Here is a 21200-nt window from a genome sequence, read left to right as displayed (position 1 = left end):
GTGTTTCAGTAATATGCTAGAATTCTGCGAGGATGCATAAAAAGCATGCAATATGATATTATTTATTTTCAATTTTGGAAGGATTTTGATAAAGTATCACATGAAGTGTTTGTGATCAAACTAAAATAAGTGGGATTTCAAAGTGCAGTGTGGAGGAGGGTAAAAAAAATTGGATCAAGCACAGTAAGAAAAGTGAAGGGGAATCTTTTTCAGAATTATGTGTTGTTAAATGTGCTGTCCTTCCAGGCTGGTCATACCAAAGTAGGTGGAAGGGCACATAATGGAGAATCAGCTAAAATGCTCCAAGAGGAATTGGACAGCATATAGGCTTGGACAGTTTTGTGGCAGATGAGATTTAAATACACAAATAAAATGTATAAAAAGTAGAAGTGTTAGATTTGAATATACAGTTTGAGGCCTGAAACTTGAGGTATCGAGAATGATCTTGGAGTCATGGTGCACTCCTCACCACACTGAAATATTGTACAGAAACAATCAAGCAGGCTAATGCAGTGTTAGAATTATATATCATGATTTGTGAAGTACAAGTCAAGGGAGTTTATGGTTAAGTTATAAAACACACTAGTGAGGCCTCACCCTGGAGTACTGTGTGTAGTCTTGTGTGTATTACTGTGTGTAGTTTTGGCCTCCATGCCACAAAAAAATGGAACAGTGCTAAGGGAAGTCTAGAGAAGAGTTACCAAGCTGGTTCAAGGACTAAGAGTTTTGAGCTACAGGTATGTGCAGAGACTGAAGAAACTTAACCTTTTCAGTTTAAGCAAAAAAAGATTAAGAGGTGACATGATTGAGGTTTTTAAAATCATAAAAGGAATTAGTACAGTAGATCCCAGCTGTTGCTTTAAAATCTGCAAAGAGAACCCAGGGAATCACTGGGAAACTTGTTATGGGCATATTCTACATAAATGTTAACTTTTTTCATACAAAGAACCATAGACGCATTAAATAAATTGCCAAGTAGTGTGGTGGATAGAAGGACTTCAGGGAACCTAGAAATCTTCATTTGATGTTATTTTGTACAATCTAGGTGATAAGGATTTACGAGCCTGGTGGATAGAATGGCACGTTCTCGTCACAATTGTTATAGTAATCAGTTATTTTGTATTTTATATCTGTAATTAATTTACACCAATTTTCAGAGATCGGTTTTCATTTTGCCATTGAAAAGTCTTTTTGTATTGAGGAATATCTAATAAAGCCAAATTAAATCCACTGTGATTCAATTTTGTATTAAAAAATAAAACATTCTAAGGGAGGAATACTTTTTGTAGGCACTGTACAATTGTTTTTTCCATTGAAAAATATATTTTTTTTTAATCTGTACATAAATACATTGGTTTAACAATATTTTTTGACAATAAAAATAAGTCTCTTCTACTGTGCAACATTCATTTTTGATATATATTTATATTTTTGTGTTTTTTTGTCCTTAGTCCTTTATGTACCAGTTGCTAAAAGGATTAGCATTTTGTCACAGCCGTAATGTACTGCACAGAGATCTAAAGCCCCAGAATCTTCTCATTAATAGGGTAAGTTGTGTTTATTTGTTGGTCTAGTGATATTTATCCTTTCTATAGGAAACTAAAAAATTCATGTACTAATTGTTCACACTCAGACTGACACAAGTACTTTTTAATTTTACTTGTTAATTTTACTTCAGACATTGTCATTTTGTTTTTTTGATCCCTTTTGATATTTTTGTGTCAGCTGCACACTTTGTTTTTGCTTTTTTGTTTCATTTTCAACTTTTGCATAGAGATGCACTGACTGTGATTTGTTTGGCCAATTGTGATGTCCAGTTTTGTTGACAGAAAATCAACCATTCCTGAATCTTTTTTCTGATTTCATGGTGCTATACAATTTGCATGTATTGTGAGCAGGTTTGGGTCAGAATACTAACAATGAAATTCAGTATTTTACCTAATGATTAAAACATTGAAGTCTTCAGGCAGAAATAAAGTAATAGTCAAGGTTTAAGCTGTATTTTGTCCATCCATCCCATTTATTACTGACTTAGTCAAATTCATCTCCTCTGCATACCAATGCCAGTCCTGGTAGTGTCTGGTGCAATACATGAAACTTTCTAAAACATGTTTGTATTGGGTCAGTTGTTCATTTAATTGAAGATGACAGAGTTCATATGAATTGTAATATTACATTGAACCTGCTTAATCCATTACAAATTTGAGTTTTTGCTTTTCTCTAATTAGCCTTATGCCATGGCTGAAATGTTTCTTTTTCACAAAGCAAGCTGAAGGTGCCTCTGCTGACCACCTCCTTAAGCATGACAAACGTTTTTTGTAACTAGTTAGATACCTTTGTTTTAAATACAATAATATTTCTGACTAAGTTTGTTTACTCATTCCAAATTGTGAAATTTTCCAAATAATCTGTATTGCTCATGGAAGTTCCAGAGCAGTAGCAAAATTTAATATCACCCCTCTCTCGGTTTTATAATTATCATAAATCAAAACAGTGGAATATGCAGAGTTTTACTTATGAAAATCCAGCTGTACATCATGTTTAATACACTACAGTAATCCCTCGCTATATCGCGCTTCGACTTTCGCGGCTTGACTCTATCGCGGATTTTATATGTAAGCATATTTAAATATATATCGCGGATTTTTTGCTGGTTCGCGGATTTCTGCGGACAGTGGGTCTTTTAATTTCTGGTACATGCTTCCTCAGTTGGTTTGCCAAGTTGATTTCATACAAGGGATGCTATTGGCAGATGGCTGAGAAGCTACCCAACCAGAGCGCGTATTACGTATTAAATAAAACTCCTCAAATATATTGTGAGCACGGGGGCTGTTCGCACCCCTAGAAGATACGGCTGCTCCTCAAAAAACGCTGAAAGATTACCTTCACATTGCTGCCATCCTTGTTGGGCTTACATGTGGCTGCTTTGTCAAGCGATATGCTTCCTGTATGGTGCTTCGCATACTTAGACAATAAGCCCAAGCAGCAAGCAACCTGCTATCCCATCCCCCCACTGCCGCAGGAAGGGCAAAAAGCTCTCCCAGCTCAAGCCTTGTTTATCTGGGAGTGAGGTACCTGGAGCTGTATAGGGTAAATAATATATTGCTATTTGGAACACATTAGCTACAGGTGGAAGCTCCATGCAACTGTTGTTACGGTTCTGCCTTTGTCCAGAAACTTGTTTCATAACCTTTATGACCTTAGTCTTGGAAAGTCTTTCTCCTGTGGGGCAACTGGGATCTTTTCCTGAATAAGATCAAGCACAGTTGGGTATGATGCGACAGGAGCTTCCACCTGCAGATAAAGTCACTTCAGTACACATGTATTTTGTGAGCATGCCCGTGTCAATCAAGTAGAGGAAGCGCTGCAGTTTACTTGTGACTGTAGGAAGATATGTAAATAAATCAAGGTAAATAAAATTTGATCTGGCTTTTATATAAGGAACATATAAATGATTTAATATAAAGACCATCACAAAACATAATCACAAACTGGACTTTGCACAATACCTTGGCAAGCAGACTGACTGGCATGATGACGTCCAACCTCTTGCTGCATCCAAACAGTGCCATCTTTCACCTTTATGCCTGGTGCAGCTGCGTTGTTCTTATATGTGAGTGGACGTTTCTTACGGGGAGGACTCACAGCTCACACGTTTATTATGGGATGTGGCAAGGCTCGAACCCGCAACCTCTTGATTATGAGTCAGCAGTTCTTACCGCTGTACTACCAAAGAAGTTGTGACATCCCGATTTCTTTTTCTTCGGTTTTAGTCTTGAATGAAAGTGCACTTGTTCTGTTATATTTGTGCCTTTTGTGGAAGTGCTTATTTGATATTTGGACTTCAGTCTTCACATATTGTACACTTCATGTCAAAGTTTTGTCGTTAGTACTAAAACATGAAAAAAGTTTGTCTCTTAGGTATGCATGCAACATTTCTTGCATATCCTGTCATCCTACACTTACATAGATCTTTGTAGGCAAGGAACACACATGAAATACATGTGTTCCAAATAACAATATATTATTTACCCTATACAGCGCCAGGTACCTAACTCCCAGACGAACAAGGCTTGAGCTGGGAGAGCTTTTTGCCCTTCCTGCAGTGGTGGGGGAATGGGATAGGTTGCTGCTTGTGCTTATCAACACATTTACAAAACAAAAGACGCTGATAGAGAGGTGTGAACAGATTTTAGGTGGTCCGGAATTAGATAGGCTTGTAGGCTTTGGTTATTCCAGTGTTAAGCAGTTATGCTCTGTAATGTGTCACCCCAGGAGAGTTTAAAATATTATTATAGGCCAGAATGTCTGATAAATAAGCAAAACTTTTATTCTTGTAGTGTCTGAGCATTAACCATTTAAAAAGGTGCCTGCTGACATCATCCACAATTTCTTCCAGGTACATTTTGGATAATCAGAAGTGATAGAAATATATACCTTTAACAATATTACGTTGTATTAGTCTTTTCTTTAAATGTTTATTTAGGAGTACTGGTGCGCGCCAGTTCAGGCAGACTGAATTGAGGCTATTTAGACTTACAGCCGAGAGCCCTAGGAAAACAATAGAGTGGTGATCTTCTAGAAATATGTTTTCTAACTCATAGATGACCCATTAGGGCTTGTTTTGATCGGTGCTCCACCACGTTGCTAATTCTTATGCATTTGGCCTGCACTGCCTATTTAAATTCAATGACAAACCACTAGCAGCTATTGCAAACTGTCCCCTTGGTGAAACAAGTGTGGTCAGGGGCTCCTTGGAGAAACAAGCTCACTTAGAAACAGGTAAACATATCGTGCAGAGCTGCTGAATGCTTAGGTGGCTCACCATAATCCACTCGCAAACTAATGACAGCAACCCATCACCTTCCAGTAGCAACCCAGGTTGTAACCCACTGGTTGAGAAATGCTGGCTTAGGCGACCAATGACGGCAACTCATGAACCACTGGTGTCATGACCCAGTGGTTGAAAAACATGGCTTTACGCAAACTTGTGGATACTGAGACTTAAAGATCAGTTTGTGCTATTCTGTACCTGCAGTTAAATTATGCATGTCAGTGACCCACACCAGACTCACAGAGCCTCAGTTTCAGTGACACAGCTAAATGGCAGGTCTGAAATGGAGTTGTAAGTCAGTGCATGACTGTATATTTCATATGTACTTCTATTTATTATCAGAAATTCTGGTGGAAATGGTTCATTGCTAACATGACTTGATATAGAATGTAAACAGTAATGGGCAATAGTCTATGGTATGTCCATCCATCCATGCATGCATGCATGCACACCGTAGGGCTATTTTGCACCCTTCTCTCTTTTTCCACATAAAAATTACTAAATTTGTTTTTCAGAGCAGGATTTGAGTTGTTTGCATTTATATTAATCTGATCTTCGACGTAATGACCATTTTTTTCCAGAATTTTTTCTTTTTTTTTTTTTTATTTGCCATTTTGTAGTGCTGGAGGTGCAAAAGTTCCCTACCTGTTGTCTTGGTCATAAAACATGAAAAAAAGTTAAAAATTGCAGTTATCTAGGGGAAGACATGCGATTATTAACTAACACATAATTATCTAAGAAGTCAACAACCTTTAAAATTGTTGATTGTGTTGTTCCAAAAAAATGCCCTGCAAGGTCTTAGCCTTCTGATCGACCTGTCACCCAAAGTGCACTTGCTTAGAGGTGTTTAAATAACATATTAAAATCTTGTGAGCCACCTCACTAATTGCTTTGATTTTTTCACAGTTTGTGCAGAATATCGGTATGTTTCAGTCTTCCAAACGCCATTGAATTTCATTTTATAGTTTTTAAGTTAATATTTTTATTTTCTAAAGAGGTTTCCTGTGTAAACAATGTGAGCGTTTGAAAACTGCTTTGTAACGATTTTTATTTGTTTATTAACAAACAAGTGTGCTTAAGTCTATTTTCATTTGACACATATATTCCCTAAAAACATTTTTATCTGCAGGTTTTCTGTGTTTTATAAGAAATAAATACAGGGGTCTTTGTAACTTGAAAACACGTTGTTAACCGGCACTTCCGGTAAGGTTCTGCAGAAGGTAGTGCTTCAGAAGACGGCTTCAGGGCTGCTATTTACCGTTCGAGCGCCCCCTAGATGGAAGTCAATCAGGGAAACGTTATTTAATAAAGTTTTCTTCATCATAAAACCTTACCAGTTTTCCATTTAATCAAACATATAGTTATCAATTTAAGTATATCTGTGTTTAATTTTCCAAGCATACATATCTGTATTATGTTAAGTGCTTTGTAACACAATATGTAATCGCTATGAAAGGAGCTATATACAGCTTTTAAAAACTGAATGTGGATTTCCAATGCAGGAATTATTGGGTAAAAACATGTACTGTGTATTATAATTTCAAGTATTAGTAATGTAAAGATCTTTTTTTTTTTAATTCTTTTTTTTTTTCAAAAGTGTGTTTAATCTTTAATACTATGATGTATTTCTTTATTTATTGGTAACTTACTGATACTCTCAGATAACTGACATAACACATAATTTTCTCTAAAATCCACTTAATCCAATTCAGGGTCAAACACCCAAATCCCGGACAAGTGCCATGAGCATGGGAAAGGCTCTATATAAATAAAATGTCTTATTATTATTATTATTATGATGGCAGTTGAACACTGACCCACTAATTCACGTACTGGGGCCAATTATGAGTCATAAATCAACTTAACCTGCCTGTATTTTTGTAACAGAACAAATTCTCCACACACATCTTTGAATATGCAAATCAATATAAATAGTCTTCTGAGAAAAGACAATGGGAAAAGCACGGGCAAAATATAAGAATTTCAGCGAATACCAAGTGGAGACAAAGGAAAAATGTACTATTTGTTGGTTTAAACAGTGGTATAATCAACAAAAGGAAGTTGATCGAGTGACAGAGTGTCGGAGAAACTCGAAAGCTCAAGTTCACAAAGTCGCACAGTGCCGAAATAAAAGAGAAATTACATATCAAAGTCGCCGTGAAAAGGCAAGTCGTAGCCCACCGTCTGAGTGTCATATGAAAGCTTATTAGGGTACAGACAAAAAAATAGGCACACAGTGGGGAAAAAAGCACGAAATGTCAACTTTAATCTCGAAATTTCCACTTTAATCACGTAGTTTATTTTGCCATTAAAGTAGAACATCATAAACTTCATCTTAAAATCGTTTAATTTACTAGTTTCTCAAATCCCATTGTAACTAAAGTAGGATGTTAAATGCTTTGTTCTGTATTTGATCTTCTTTGTGCTCTGTGTGTGAATCACTACCTGCTTCTTTCTCTAACAGGACACATAATCCATTACATTCGTGATATTACAGCTCTCTGAATAACTAAAATACTGAGATGTAAATGTGATATCTTTTTCATGATGATAGGAATGAAAGCATGTTATTAAACATGGGAACACGGTGGCACAGTGTTTGTTCATATCTCATGCAAGAGGCTTGCTGCGCCATGCGCGACCTTAAATGAAATAATTTATCACAGCAGTACTGTCTCTTTCAAACGTACTAACCTCCAATTCCTGTCCATACTTTTCTTTCTCCAAATACCAAATCGCCACACAATCAGCTCTGTAATAGACGTGAAGCCATTTGTAAGCTTAGAACACCGATTCTTCAAAACTTTTAAGCAACATTGAAATATCTTTGTAGTACATGTTTAATTATTCTGTCTATCTTTCCAGTGTCACGTCAGTTCAAGAATACAACGCAATGCAGGAACAATCCCCGAACTAGCTAGCGCTGCGGCACCGTGTCCTCACATGTTTAATTATTAACAATACAGAATATTCAAATGAAGTTAGTTTTATCTGTATAATATAATCAACATATTTTGCTGCATTTCATCTTAAAAATGAATACTGTCATCATATGTAAATACGCACTTTATAAAGTGGCGCAGGTTGTGCAATATTATAACTTTAGTGCAAGTTTACAGTGAGGTAATTGTACTTATAAGTAAACAGTTCTACAAGGAGCACTTGATGGACTGATTGAGTGCGTTTAGAGTTCTTGGGATGAAACCTTTTCTAAACCGCGAAGTCCGTACTGGGAAGTCTCTAAAGCATTTTGCCGTGGCTCAGGCAGCGTCTGCTTCATGCTGTATACCGATATTTCTCTTTCCGATCAGCTGCTGCTGTGATTCCCCACTCAGATACAGTGATATAAATACTCCGAGTGGTCTCTTTCCGATCAGCTGCTGCTGTGATTCCCCACTCAGATACAGTGATATAAATACTCCGAGTGGTCTCTTTCCGATCAGCTGCTGCTGTGATTCCCCACTCAGATACAGTGATATAAATACTCCGAGTAGTGCAGTGAGAGTAATATGGAAAAAGATGATCTGCTGAGGCAACCCTTAACGGGAGCAGCTGAAAGAAGAAGATGATGCAGTGAGAGTTACAACGCTAAAGCAGTTATGGTATTTGGAATACTATGGCTATTCCCTGGACCATTATATTGCTGCAGGTTAATTACAATTAGATGCATTACACTAATAAACAATATGCAGTTAGTTTCAGTGTATTTATAAAGCCGCGTCAAGAATGTGGATCTAAGAAAGAAAGGGTGACCACACAGGAACAGTAGCACTGCTTTGACGCTGGGTGCCGCCAGTCTGCAAAACCGAGCGGAGAAATTCTGTACGCCAAGGTATGAGTTACCGTGGAAATGTGCGTGGCTTTATGCCAAGTTTAGGTTTTATACATCACGATTTGAGCGTGGAAACGTTCGTACGCAACATTTCTGTGCGTACGCACCGTTTATACATGAGGCCCCCGGTCACCTTACTGCGAGGCAGCAGCGCTACAACTGTGCCAACATGCCACCCTGTGTCACATGATGTGACAGCAAAATTCCATAATGTTGTGAAAAATGTACAAAGACATGGAGACAATGACAACTTTATTTCATTTGCACACCTAATACTGTAGTACTAGGGTGTTGTACCGTGTTAGCCATTATGAATATAGTGAGAAGTCAAGCAAAATGACACCTTTTATTAGCTAACTGAGCAGATTACAATATGCAAGGGCAACTCAGGCAATACATATCTTGCCTGAAGAAGGGGCCTGAGTTGCCCTTGCATATTGTAATCTGCTCAGTTAGCCAATTAAAGGCGTCATTTTGCTTGACTTCCCACTACACACCTAATACTGCAAGTTAAGCCATTTATTACTCTACAGTTTATTCTCCACATTAACATTCTAAGAATTAAAATCATCTGATTATAATCACCATACTGTCTCTACTAAAGGCATTTGTTTCATGTTCATAAAAGTTTTGGCTTCGAGAAATTATGTCCATGATGACTGCCATATTAGAAGACCTCAATATCAGGCATTTATGTTTGCTATTATTTTATTAAATGTAAATGGTTTTGCTAAGATGCAATTGTCATTCTATACAAAAAACAATATTATTTAAGTAATACTATATGTTGTTTATATAGTAAAAATTATTTTAATTGCTAAAAATAAAATCTAACACTAATGTAAATCATTATTTTCATATAATTTCTGTTTATAGAGTGTTTACTATGCAACCTTGACTTGATTGTGTCGCACATACAGATATGTTTGTTGTATTTCAGAAGGTTTATTATGTCATATTGCATTTAAATTCTCTAACATGAACAGCAATGAAATAAGAATGCACAATAACGTAAATTCTAACTCAAGGTTAAAGTGCAGGGTGGCACGGTGGCGCAGTGGGTAGCGCTGCTGCCTCACAGTTGGGAGATCTGGGGACCTGGGTTTGCTTCCCAGATCCTCCCTGTGAGGAGTTTGCATGTTCTTCCCGTGTCTGCGTGGGTTTCCTCCGGGTGCTCCGGTTTCCTCCCACAGTCCAAAGACATGCTGGTTAGGTGGATTGGCGATTCTAAATTTGCCCTAGTGTATGCTTGGTGTGTGGGTGGGTGTGTCTGTGTGTGTCCTGCAGTGGGTTGCCACCCTGCCCAGGATTGGTTCCTGCCTTGTGCCCTGTGTTGGCTGGGATTGACTCCAGCAGACCCCCGTGACCCTGTGTTCAGATTCAGCAGGTTGAAATGGATGGTTAAAGTGCAAAACTCAAATAACCAACACATTAAAATGCTTACCTGAATGCTATCAATAATGAGAGTAAAATAAATAAATTGTAATAATATGTAGCTAAGCATAATTATAATATTACAGCAATAACAGAAACCAGATGGGGATGAGCAGAACATAGAGGGGCAGACGTTTAACAGGATGGACAGACAGAACTGAAAAGGGGGGCCGGGGATGTTGCTCATTTTGTCAAACAGAATTTAAACTCGAGGCCTCTTCATTTGGACGATGAGCACACCTTATTGAGGTCGTCTGGATTTGTCTGGAAAGCATTCTGAGATGAGGCCTTATTTTAGGAGTGTGTTATAGACACCCCGCATAAATGCAGTCACCAATTTAATTTACTAATATTAATTAACTAACGTAATTAGCAAGTGTTTAATAAGCCATCAGTGAGGGGGTAGCCTGTCTGCAGTTTGTAGTACAGTAATCCCTCCTCCATCGCGGGGGTTGCATTCCAGAGCCACCCGCGAAATAAGAAAATCCGCGAAGTAGAAACCATATGTTTATATGGTTATTTTTATATTGTCATGCTTGGGTCACAGATTTGCGCAGAAACACAGGAGGTTGTAGAGAGACAGGAACGTTATTCAAACACTGCAAACAAACATTTGTCTGTTTTTCAAAAGTTTAAACTGTGCTCCATGATAAGACAGAGATGGCAGTTCTGTCTCACAATTAAAAGAATGCAAACATATCTTCCTTTTCAAAGGAGTGCGCGTCAGGAGAGAGAGAGAGAGAACAAAGCAAGCAGTCAAAAATCAATAGGGCTGTTTGGCTTTTAAGTATGCGAAGCACCACCGGTACAAAGCTGTTGAAGGCGGCAGCTCACACCCCCTCCGTCAGGAGCAGGGAGAGAGAGAGAGCCAGAGAAAAACAAAGTCAAAAATCAATACATGCCCTTTGAGCTTTTAAGTATGCGAAGCACCGTGCAGCATGTCGCTTCAGGAAGCAGCTGCACACAGAAGGTAGCAACGTGAAGATAATCTTTCAGCATTTTTAGACGAGCGTCCCTATCGTCTAGGTGTGCGAACAGCCCCCCTGCTCACACCCCCCTACGTCAGCGCAAGAGAGAGAGAGAGAAAGTAAGTCGGGTAGCTTCTCAGCCATCTGCCAATAGCGTCCCTTGTATGAAATCAACTGGGCAAACCAACTGAGGAAGCATGTACCAGAAATTAAAAGACCCATTGTCCTCAGAAATCCGCGAACCAACAAAAAATCTGCGATATATATTTAAATATGCTTACATATAAAATCCGCGATAGAGTGAAGCCGCGAAAGGCGAAGCGCGATATAGCGAGGGATCACTGTAATCAGGATAGAATTGAGGGTGTGCATTTGATTGGACCACTAGGGTCAGGTGACCAGAATATCATACAATACTCAGTGTTTTGGAAAAGCAAGGAGAAACAGATGTGACAGAGTATAAAAGAAATAAACTGGAATAATCTTTTAGGTGTGAAGACAGAGAGCAAAGAGCAGTGGAGCCGCTTTAAAAACATTTACACAGGACGCAGGACATTTTCATCCCAAAATCTGGAATTAGAAAATAGCAAATATTTTCCTGTTTTAAAAAAACAATCATTGTGGAAGATGGTCTGGGAGTGTCCTCACTTCATCTGTAAATTGCATCAAAGATGCGTCTCTATTTAAATTCAAGAAAAATTCAGCATTTTATCTAATACATTTTGAATAATTATTAGTGTATATGCTTTATTGAATGCTTAAATTATTTTTGTCCTGCTTATTCCTTCCCATTCAGTAACAAAAGCACCAGAACTCGTCCATTCAGCAGTCACAGACAGTGCAGCCAAATGACGCCTGCAGTCAGATGTGCTGTTCCAGTTTGAAGGGACACTTAAAATGACCGGCATGTCACAGCAGTGTGGTACAAAAAGCCATACAGACATATGGGGTACATGAAAACGTGACAGAGACAAACCTGCAAAATTTCAGGGAAAATTGGTCAAAGTGGACCACTAACCGCCCATCGGAATGCTGGAGCACAACAGTAGTGTTTGGTCAGTGGTCTGTGATATTCTTCTAGCGTTTCTGTCTTGTGATTATTGATTTTTCTAAAAAAAAAAAAAAAAATTACATTGACTGAAAAGAAAAAAAAACTACAAAGACCAGAGGATCTATACTTATACTCAAGAACTAAACACTGTTGCACACTGGGTGCTTCGGTCAGGTTATATATATATATATATGTAGTACTAGGGTGTTGTACGATGTTAGCCATTATGAATGTAGAGAAAAGCCAAGCAAAATGACACCTTTTATTGGCTAACTAAAAAGATTACAATATGCAAGCTTTCGAGGCAACTCCGGCCCCTTCTTCAGGCAAGATGTAATACAGAGACTGGAGTTCCTCTGTTTATATAAACACTCTAGGACAAGAACCAACATTGGTAAATCTTTAAATGAGAAATTTTAAATGTAAAATATTAATAGATTCATTCAGGCTAGGGTTAATTTAACAAGAGAGAAAAGAACAATGTATTGTCAAGATCTCTGGATAAGATAACTGTCCAACAAAGTCTTTTGAAGTTTGTAATGAGTTTTTTCAAAACAATGTGGATCTGTAGACAGGTTGTCTGTCATTCTGAGAGATGTAAACAATCCTCATATCTGGCCATAAAACTCTTGTCTCTATTCAATCCATGTTGTAATGTATTAAATTTTACCATGAGTTTAACTTCCCATTCTTTTCTCTCTTGTTGTGTTTTGAAGTTGCCCATAAGCACTGTGACTTTAAAGTCCCTCTCACAGTGTCCGTGGCTGTTGAAGTGGGCAGCTTCAGGAACATCTGTGTTGCCATGTTTAATGTGGAACCTGTGTAAATTCATTCTCTGGCGGAGAGTTTGTCCAGTTTGTCCAGTTTCTCCCACATAGAGTGCAGTGTCAGGACATTTCATGCAGAAAATTAGGTAGACTACATTAGATGATCTGCAGGAAAATGATCCCTTTATGTGATGTTCAAGTCGGCAGTGTGGTATAACTGTACGGTCTGTATCATAGATGTGGGCACATATTTTGCATCTTTTCTGTAGGCATGGAGATGTGCCATTTTCTGTTGGTTCGCTTTGGGAGCGTCGGACAATTAGTTGTTGAAGGTTTGGTGGTTGTCTGTATGCCAGGAGGAGAGGTTCAGGAAATACATTTTTCAGTGTTTGGTCATTGTTTAGTATTGGCTGAAGTTCTTTTATAATTTTTCAAAGTGTTTCAAGATGTGGGTTGTAGGTGACAACAAGGGGAATGCGGTTCTTGTTGTCTTTGTTTTTATATTCCAGAAGGTTGTCTCTGGGTATGGCAGTAGCTCTTTTTATTTGAGTGTCTGTTGTTTTGGGGGTGTAACCTTGTCTGATGAAATCTTGTCTGAGCTCCTGCAGTTGTTGATCCCGGTCTGTCGGGTCTGAGCAAATACGATTGTACCGTATTGCTTGGCTGAAAATAATGGAGCGCCTTATATGCTTGGGGTGGAAGCTATCACTTTTCAGGTAGGTCCGTCTGTTTCTAAATAAATAGGTTTGCATACTTCTACATGCTTCCTAAATCCATAAAGAAGGGAACCCAGGAAGGCCTATAATCTCAGGAATTGGCTCCCTTACAGAAAATATTTCAGGTTGGGTGGAGCATATATACAATATATATAATTTTATTGTTTTTATTGTAATCACACCACATTCCGTACAAATAGATTAATTTTTACAATAATAGGATTGAAACCCCACACCCCTGAGAAAGAGAGCATGGCCACAGAGTAAAACTTAAAGCTAGTAAAAATAAGTAAGTAGATTAATTAATAAGTGAATAAAGATAAATGGAGAAGAAAAGGAAATGGGAAGAGAATCTGCTTCCTCAGTGCTTTAAAAGCTTATTCTAAAATGTTGATTAGATCCTGCCAGGTTTTGAAAAGGTTCTGCACAGATCCTCTAAGTGAGAATTTGATTTTTTCCAATTTCAAATAGTATAAAACATCAGTTACCAACTGACTTAAAAGAGGAGAGTTAGGATTCTTCCAGTTAAGCAAGATAAGTCTACGTGCCAATAGTGTAGTAAAGGCAATCACAGTTTGTTTGTCTTTCTCCACTTTAAGCCAATCTGGAAGTATACCAAACACAGCTGTTAATGAGTTAGGACGGATTGTGACACCAAGGCTGACTGAAAGGCATTTAAAAGTTTTTGTCCAGAATGATGTTAATTTGGTGCAGGCCCAAAACATGTGACCCAGTGAGGCATGAGGTTGATTACAGCGTTTGCAGGTTGGATCTTGCCCTGAAAACATTTTGGACAATTTTAAACGAGACAGATATGCTCGATATATAACTTTCAGATGAATAATTGTATGCCTTGCACATATGGAGCTCAAGTGAATTCTCTGCATTGCTACCTTCCTCTCCTTTTCTGATATGATGAGTGAGAGATCCTTTTCCCACTGTCCTCTTGGATCTTTGAAAAGGAGGGACTGTAAAATGGTTTTATATATTGCAGAAATACTGTCTAAGTCCTCGAAACTGAGCAATATTTTTTCCAGCATAGAGAGAGGGGAGGAAAATTGGGCAGGTTCTGTTTGTAACAAAGTTTCTAATTTAAAGGTAGTGAAAAAAATGTGTTGCTGGAAAGGTAAATTTGGAATATAATCGTTCATAGGATGCAAAGACGTTGTTGTCTATGTACAGATCTCTAAGTGATTTTATCCCGAATGTTTTCCAGACATTAAAAATATGTTTGCAAGGGTTGAAAAAAGATGGTTCTCATGCAGAGGTGCCACAGATAAAAGCTTCTCTATCTTAAAATGCTTCCTACATTGGTTCCATATTCTGAGTGAGAGAAGCACAATTGGGTTGTTAATATATTGGCGATAACTTGAATTTATTGGGGCACAAAGCAAGGAATATAAAGACGTACTGCAGGATTTTATTTCTATTGTGGACCAAGTCTGTGAATGTTCATTCTACAGTATTTGTGTCCATGTCCAGGTTTTTATAGTTGGTATGTTTGCTGCCCAGTAATAAAATTGAAAGTTAGGTAGAGCCATTCCACCTTCTGCCTTAGGTCTTTGTAGGATTGCTCTTTGGATACGTGGATGTTTTGAGTTCCAAATAAATAAGGTTATGGTTGAATCTAATTTCTTTAAAAAATTATTTATTGATGTACTGCATATTGGAATGTTTTGAAATAAAAAGAGAAGCTTAAGAAGGATATTCATTTTAACAATGTTATTTCTTTCAGCTAAAGTGAGATGAAAGGTTGACCATCTATGCAAGTCTTGCTTAGTTTTTACCATACAGACGGCGGAATTTTGTTGATAAAGAGCTTTGTTTACTTGTGATGTTTACCCCTAGGTATTTAAACTGATCTGCAATGATAAAGGGAAGGTGTCCAATCTAATATTGTGTGCTTGAGAATTCACTGGAAAGAGCACACTTTTATTCAAATTAATTCTGAGATGAGAAATCTTTTGAAATTCTGTTAGTGCTGTTAGGACTGCAGGCATCAGTATTTTGTGGGTCTGATATATACAGTACCATATCATCTGCATATAGAAAAATTTTCTGTTCAAGTCCTTGTCTGATAATGCCCTTTATCTCATAAGTATTTCATCAGTGAACTGCAATGGCGATTGCAAAAAGTAGTGGTGACAAGGGGCATCCTTGTCTGGTGCCACATTCTAGTTTAAAATAGTTTGACTTAATGTTGTTAATACAAACTGAAGCTTTTGGATTGGTATACAGTAGTTTGATCCATGCACATACTGTATATTTGGGCTAAGCCCAAATTTCTCCGATGTAGTGAAAGGTAGTTCCATTCAATCATATCAAATGCTTTTTCTGCATCCAAGGATAATAATATCTCTGGCGTGTTTGACCTTGTGGGTGAATATGTTACATTTAACAGGCGTTGAAGATTGGAAGCTAAGTGTCAGCCTTTAATAAATCCAGTTTGATCTTGTGATATTACAGAAAACAGCACTTAATCCATCCTTCTAGCTAGGACTTTGGAGAGTATCTTAACATCATTATTCAGAAGTGAAATTGGTCCATATGATGCACATTGTAATAAGTCCTTATTTTGTTTAGGAAAGGTGGTGATTAATGCGGTGAAGTTTGAGGTAGAATTTTATTTTCTCTAGCTTCTGTGAATGTTGCTAATAACAGGGGAGCTAGCTGAGTGGAGAGTGGAGGGTAGCCATTAGGGCCTGTTGCTTTCCCACTCTGAAGTGACTTTATAGCATCTAGTAATTCTGATAGTGCCAAAGGTTTATCCAATTCCTCAGCACTAAGAGTATCTATTTATGGTATGTGTAATGCATCCAGAAATGCACTAGATTGTGTGTTGTCTTCTTTAAACTCAGTAGAATATAAGGATTTATAGTAGTCTCTAAATGTGTGTATTATATTTTTATGGTCCATGATTTTGCCTTCGTTTGTGGTGGTGATTGCTGGGATTGCGAACTTCTTGCTTGTGGATTTGTTAAGCTAAGATCTTATTAGCTTTCTCTCCATATTCATAGTAATGATGTCTTGATTTAAAAATGTTCACTTTCTTTAGTTGTTAAGAGGTTGAGTTCTGAATGCAGAACCTGCCTTTTCCTATGAAGAGCCTCACTTGGACACCTGGCATGTTCTTGATCTATTCTAGTAATTTCGCTGGTTAGTTCTGATACCTTCCTGGATTTTAATTTATTTCTGTGGGAAAGATATGAGATAATCTGTCCTCTTAAGAAGGCCTTCAGGGTTTCCCAGAGTATTCCTGCAGAGACCTCTGAGGATGTATTTGTCTCTAGAAGAAAATTGATTTGTTATGATATAAATTCTGTACAGTTCTTGTCTGCTAATAAAAGTGGGTTAAGATGCCATGTGCGAGATGAGTATGTGGGGCATGATGATTTTAGCTCCGAGATCAGAGGGGCATAGTAGGAAATAGCAATAGTGTCGTACTTGCAAAATTTAATCATAGGCAAGAAATTGTTATCTACAAAGAAATAATCAATTCGTGAGTAGCAATGATGCACTGGTGAGTAGAAGGAATATGCTCTTGAGTTTGGGTTTAGAAATCTCCAGGGGTCTGATAAGTTGTGATCAGTTACAAACTGTGCAATTGTCTTTGCAGTGTTAGATGTCATCACCCCTGTGACAGGAGACATATCTAGGTCTGGATTTAAAACACAACTGAAGTCCCCAGCCATTATAATTTTATGAGTGTTCACATTGGGAATGGATGAAAATACATTTTGCATGAATTCCCTATTATCCACATTGGGTGCATAAACATTTATCAAAATAACTTTACAGTTAGTTAAATTACCCATGACAATCATGTATCTCCGTTCAGGATCAGATACTACATCTGATACTATAAATGAGACTGTTCTATGTATAAGAATTCCCACACCTCTAGTTTTCTTTGTATAGTTGGAATGGAACAATTGGCCAGTCCAGTCTTTTTGCAACCGGAACTGATCCTTGCTTAATAAGTGGGTCTCCTGTAAAAATACTATTTTAGTGTTTAGACCTGTTAGGTGAGAGAATACTTTTTGTCTTTAATTCGTGATTTATGCCTTTAACATTCCAGCTTATAAAGTTAAATGTCCCCATCTTGGAGACATTGATGCTGAATTTTTGATGTTATTTTTGTAGTCTTAACTGAAAGTGAGACAGCTTTGACCTTAATTTCCAATTTTCCCAGGATTTATTGCCATGCAGCCTACTGTTACATTGGTAGTTATAATTATAAGGATTAAAAGGATAGATTAGAGATAGCTTGCTGTCTTTCTCTTCCCCCTAGTCCCCCCTCCCCACGTGAGGCTGGACCCCACTTCACAGAGTCCCAGTCCTCTGACATACCTAGAGATAGAGCACGTCCAAAACAAAACAAGCCCCCCAGCAGCGGCGTATGAGGATTAAAATTGATATATCTATTGCCAATACAGTCTAAATACTATAAGCATAAAATATAACCTTCAACAGTCTTGAAATAGTAAGATAGTAAACCCAGGGAATAGTGTTAAAATGTGGCCCTGGATAAGCATAGTAAACCCTAATACAATAATAACAATAACAATGAACCAAGGGTATAATGTTTAACAGTCTCCTTTAGAATAAATTAAAAAAAAGTTAGTAATTTAATTTCTTCCACACATACATACATATACATGTATAATTGTAATTAAAACATAAAACAGAAAGTGGCAGAGAAGGAAAAAGGATGTATAATTATTGTACCAGTATCATTGCAAGCGGATCAGACAGCCAGTAATATCTTCTTTGCCATGCCATGACAGGGTGCAACTCACCATCTCTAATAGCTGCTAAACATTTGCGTCTGCTCTCCTGCATGTCTTGTTCCTTAGTTTTGCCACCTAGGGTCTAGAGATTGGGGTGGGGTTAATTTGGCAGGGAGTCTATAAGGGTCCCTCCAAATCCCATACATAATGAAGCATCACCCCATATTGTTCAGAGTTGCAGTCTTAAAGAATTAAGTAAATTTAGAGATACTATCTTCTCCTTCATTTGCAGCTACAGTACCAGTTACTTGATGGCTTACAGCCATTTATTGCGTGGGTTGGCATTCTGTGAACTCAGAGTAAAGACACAAGCTGTTTTCTGTTGTATTAAAGTTCTTGCACAAATTTCACCAAAACATGGCTCTGGGACTTCAAGTAACCTAAATGTGCTTAACCAAAACGATTTTATGTTTGGAAACATGCACATGTAAAAGTGTAATGCACATTTTACATTTTGTAAGACACTTGACTGTTATAATGCACCAGTTCTCTCTGAAGCAGCATACAGTGTCTTAAAGAAATCTAAAGCCATGAGCCTGCTTGTACAGTGTATATTTTTTAAAGATGGTTTGAATGCAAGATCAGAGTATGGACCACAGAAAGTGCCTGAAGTAGGAGGGGCCAGGGAAATTAGATTTTAAAGTCCACAGTATTTTTGATTCACGAGAAATATGCCTGAGAATGCATAAGCAAAAACAAAAGCTAAAAGAACACTGCATGTTTGCATTGTAAGAAGCCAAACCTAAGTTGCACCAATCAAACATGTTTAAGAAGGCTTACACATACAGAATACCAACATACAGCACTCAATACACAGCTGCGTACAAGAGTAGATAAAAAATTAAATCTGTGGCTGCTACTTTACATACCAAGAGAAGGCAGATCCTCATCCTTATTCAGCAGATGGAGTACTCACCTGGGCGCACCCCAACCTAGTACACTAAGTAGTTCTTATTTGCATACCTGTCAGTGCTTCAGCCATCTTGTTCTGGTCTGATCATTTGAATATTTATTATATATTAAGGCTCTCAAATGTAATTTCACAAGCACTGTTTTTAAACATAGTTGCATATCTTTTAATATCCCATCACATATTTTGCAATTTTTTTTTATTTTGCAAAAGCCTTTATTTAAAGTGACTTGAGGAAAAATATACCTATTGTGCCACTTAATTGAACTTGTGTGGCATTGTCCAATAAGACTTTTTAAGGGAAAGAAGATATATTTAATGTTTGCTTCAGGGCTGCATTATATGAAAGCTTTGCAAAAGTTGGGTTGGGCTTACTTCATCATCAGTTTTGCCCTCGCATTAGGAAAGTGTTCCATTTCATATAGGTGTTCCCAGCTGTCCATACACATGTTTATAGTTTTTGTAGAGATGATCTGTTAATGTGAAGTCACCTGATGTCTTATCGTTTCATTGAAGCAGTTTCGTAACTCTCATATTTGTTTTATTAGTCCACAGTAAGTAATTCAGTGTTAGATATGGCAGTATATAAGCTGCAGGTACGAAACCAACCCTGGACAGAGTCCTCCCATGGCAGGACACATGCATACGTTCATAGGGAGCCAGTTAAAGTTGTCAGTAAGACTAACTTTTTTTTTTTTTTTAATTAAATACTGATACCCACTTACCATTTTGGAAAGTGATTCCATGCCCGCCTGACCTGAAATAAATAGTAAAAGTACTGAGATAAACCACTGTATGAGTAACGAGACCAAACAACATTTTAACATTAATTCAATTAACATTTACAAAAAAAGAAAAAAAAGACAATCCAAATGAGACTAACTTGGCCTAAATATCCTACTGTAATAGGTCTGTCTATACCATGCAGTTAACGAAGCAGAAAGCAAGCAAGCAACAAAAAGAAAAAAAAAAGTCTGTTACGCACTCACCTTTGGTGTTTTGTTACATGCAAGTGTAAATAAATTAAAAGAGATGTTACTTAAGCCTAAATCAGACTAACAAAACCTTGTACTGGATTAAGCAGACTTTATTGAAGAATAAATACACAAAATGAAAACATTGTTAGCAAGATATGCTTTTTCTACATCTTTCTTTAGATTGTCATCTGTTTGTCTTTGACTACCTTAAAAGTGAAATTTGTCTTAATTATGTTTTCAATTTTTTTATTTTCCTTTACTACCTGATAGAATGGAGAGCTGAAACTAGCTGATTTTGGCTTGGCTCGAGCATTTGGAATACCTGTCAGATGTTATTCGGCTGAGGTATGTGTTTCTTCTGACATTTTTCGAAATGAAAGTAAAACTTTTGAGTGAGCAGTATTTTTTTTTTCTTCTTCTTTTTTTCCTTATAGAGTTCCTATAAAAAACCTTGGAAGTTTTCACATTTTACTGTTTTACAACACTGAATCACAGTGGATTTTTTTTTACTTATTTGATACTGATACTGAAAGTGAAAACAGATCTCTATAAAGTGGTCTAAATGAATTAAGAGACGAAAATATAAAATAATTACCTAAATTTTGTAACCTGTTGATTCTAGAAGTCACATAATTAGTTAAATGAAGATCTCCTGTCTATAATAAATTGGTGGTAGTATAAATTCACTTGTTTCTGGAAAGTCCAACTTGTGGTGAGACCGCATCGAGGCCTAATACAATTAAAACAAAACAATATTCCAAGCAATTCTTTGAAAACAGATAGATCGATAGAACCAATGAATGAATATTATTGGTCCCCAGGGGAAATTTGTATTTTTACAAAAGCTCTTTAAATAAATGAATGCATAAATTTGTAGGTAAATAAGTAAGTAAATAAAAATAAACACCCACTTTGGTCTGA

The 21200-nt window shown here is 37.3% G+C and overlaps 1 protein-coding gene across 2 annotated transcripts in view; it reads left to right on the top strand.

Annotated features, from left to right (window-relative positions):
- Positions 1-21200, top strand: part of cdk5 (cyclin-dependent kinase 5) — a 299214-nt gene that overhangs the window by 148593 nt on the left and 129421 nt on the right. For both annotated transcript variants that reach the window (XR_007935240.1, XM_051928832.1), the window contains exons 6-7: positions 1452-1547; positions 20550-20624. Coding sequence is in view for 1 of the 2 variants with exons in the window: in XM_051928832.1 (XP_051784792.1) it covers positions 1452-1547; positions 20550-20624 (171 nt within the window). In the remaining variant the exon portion in view is untranslated. The remainder of the gene's footprint in view (positions 1-1451; positions 1548-20549; positions 20625-21200) is intronic.

Source organism: Erpetoichthys calabaricus, chromosome 6, assembly GCF_900747795.2.
Source record: "Erpetoichthys calabaricus chromosome 6, fErpCal1.3, whole genome shotgun sequence".
Classification (NCBI taxonomy): domain Eukaryota; kingdom Metazoa; phylum Chordata; class Cladistia; order Polypteriformes; family Polypteridae; genus Erpetoichthys; species Erpetoichthys calabaricus.
The sequence above is the reverse complement of the archived record's forward strand: the minus strand, read 5'-3'. Positions and strand labels throughout refer to the sequence as shown.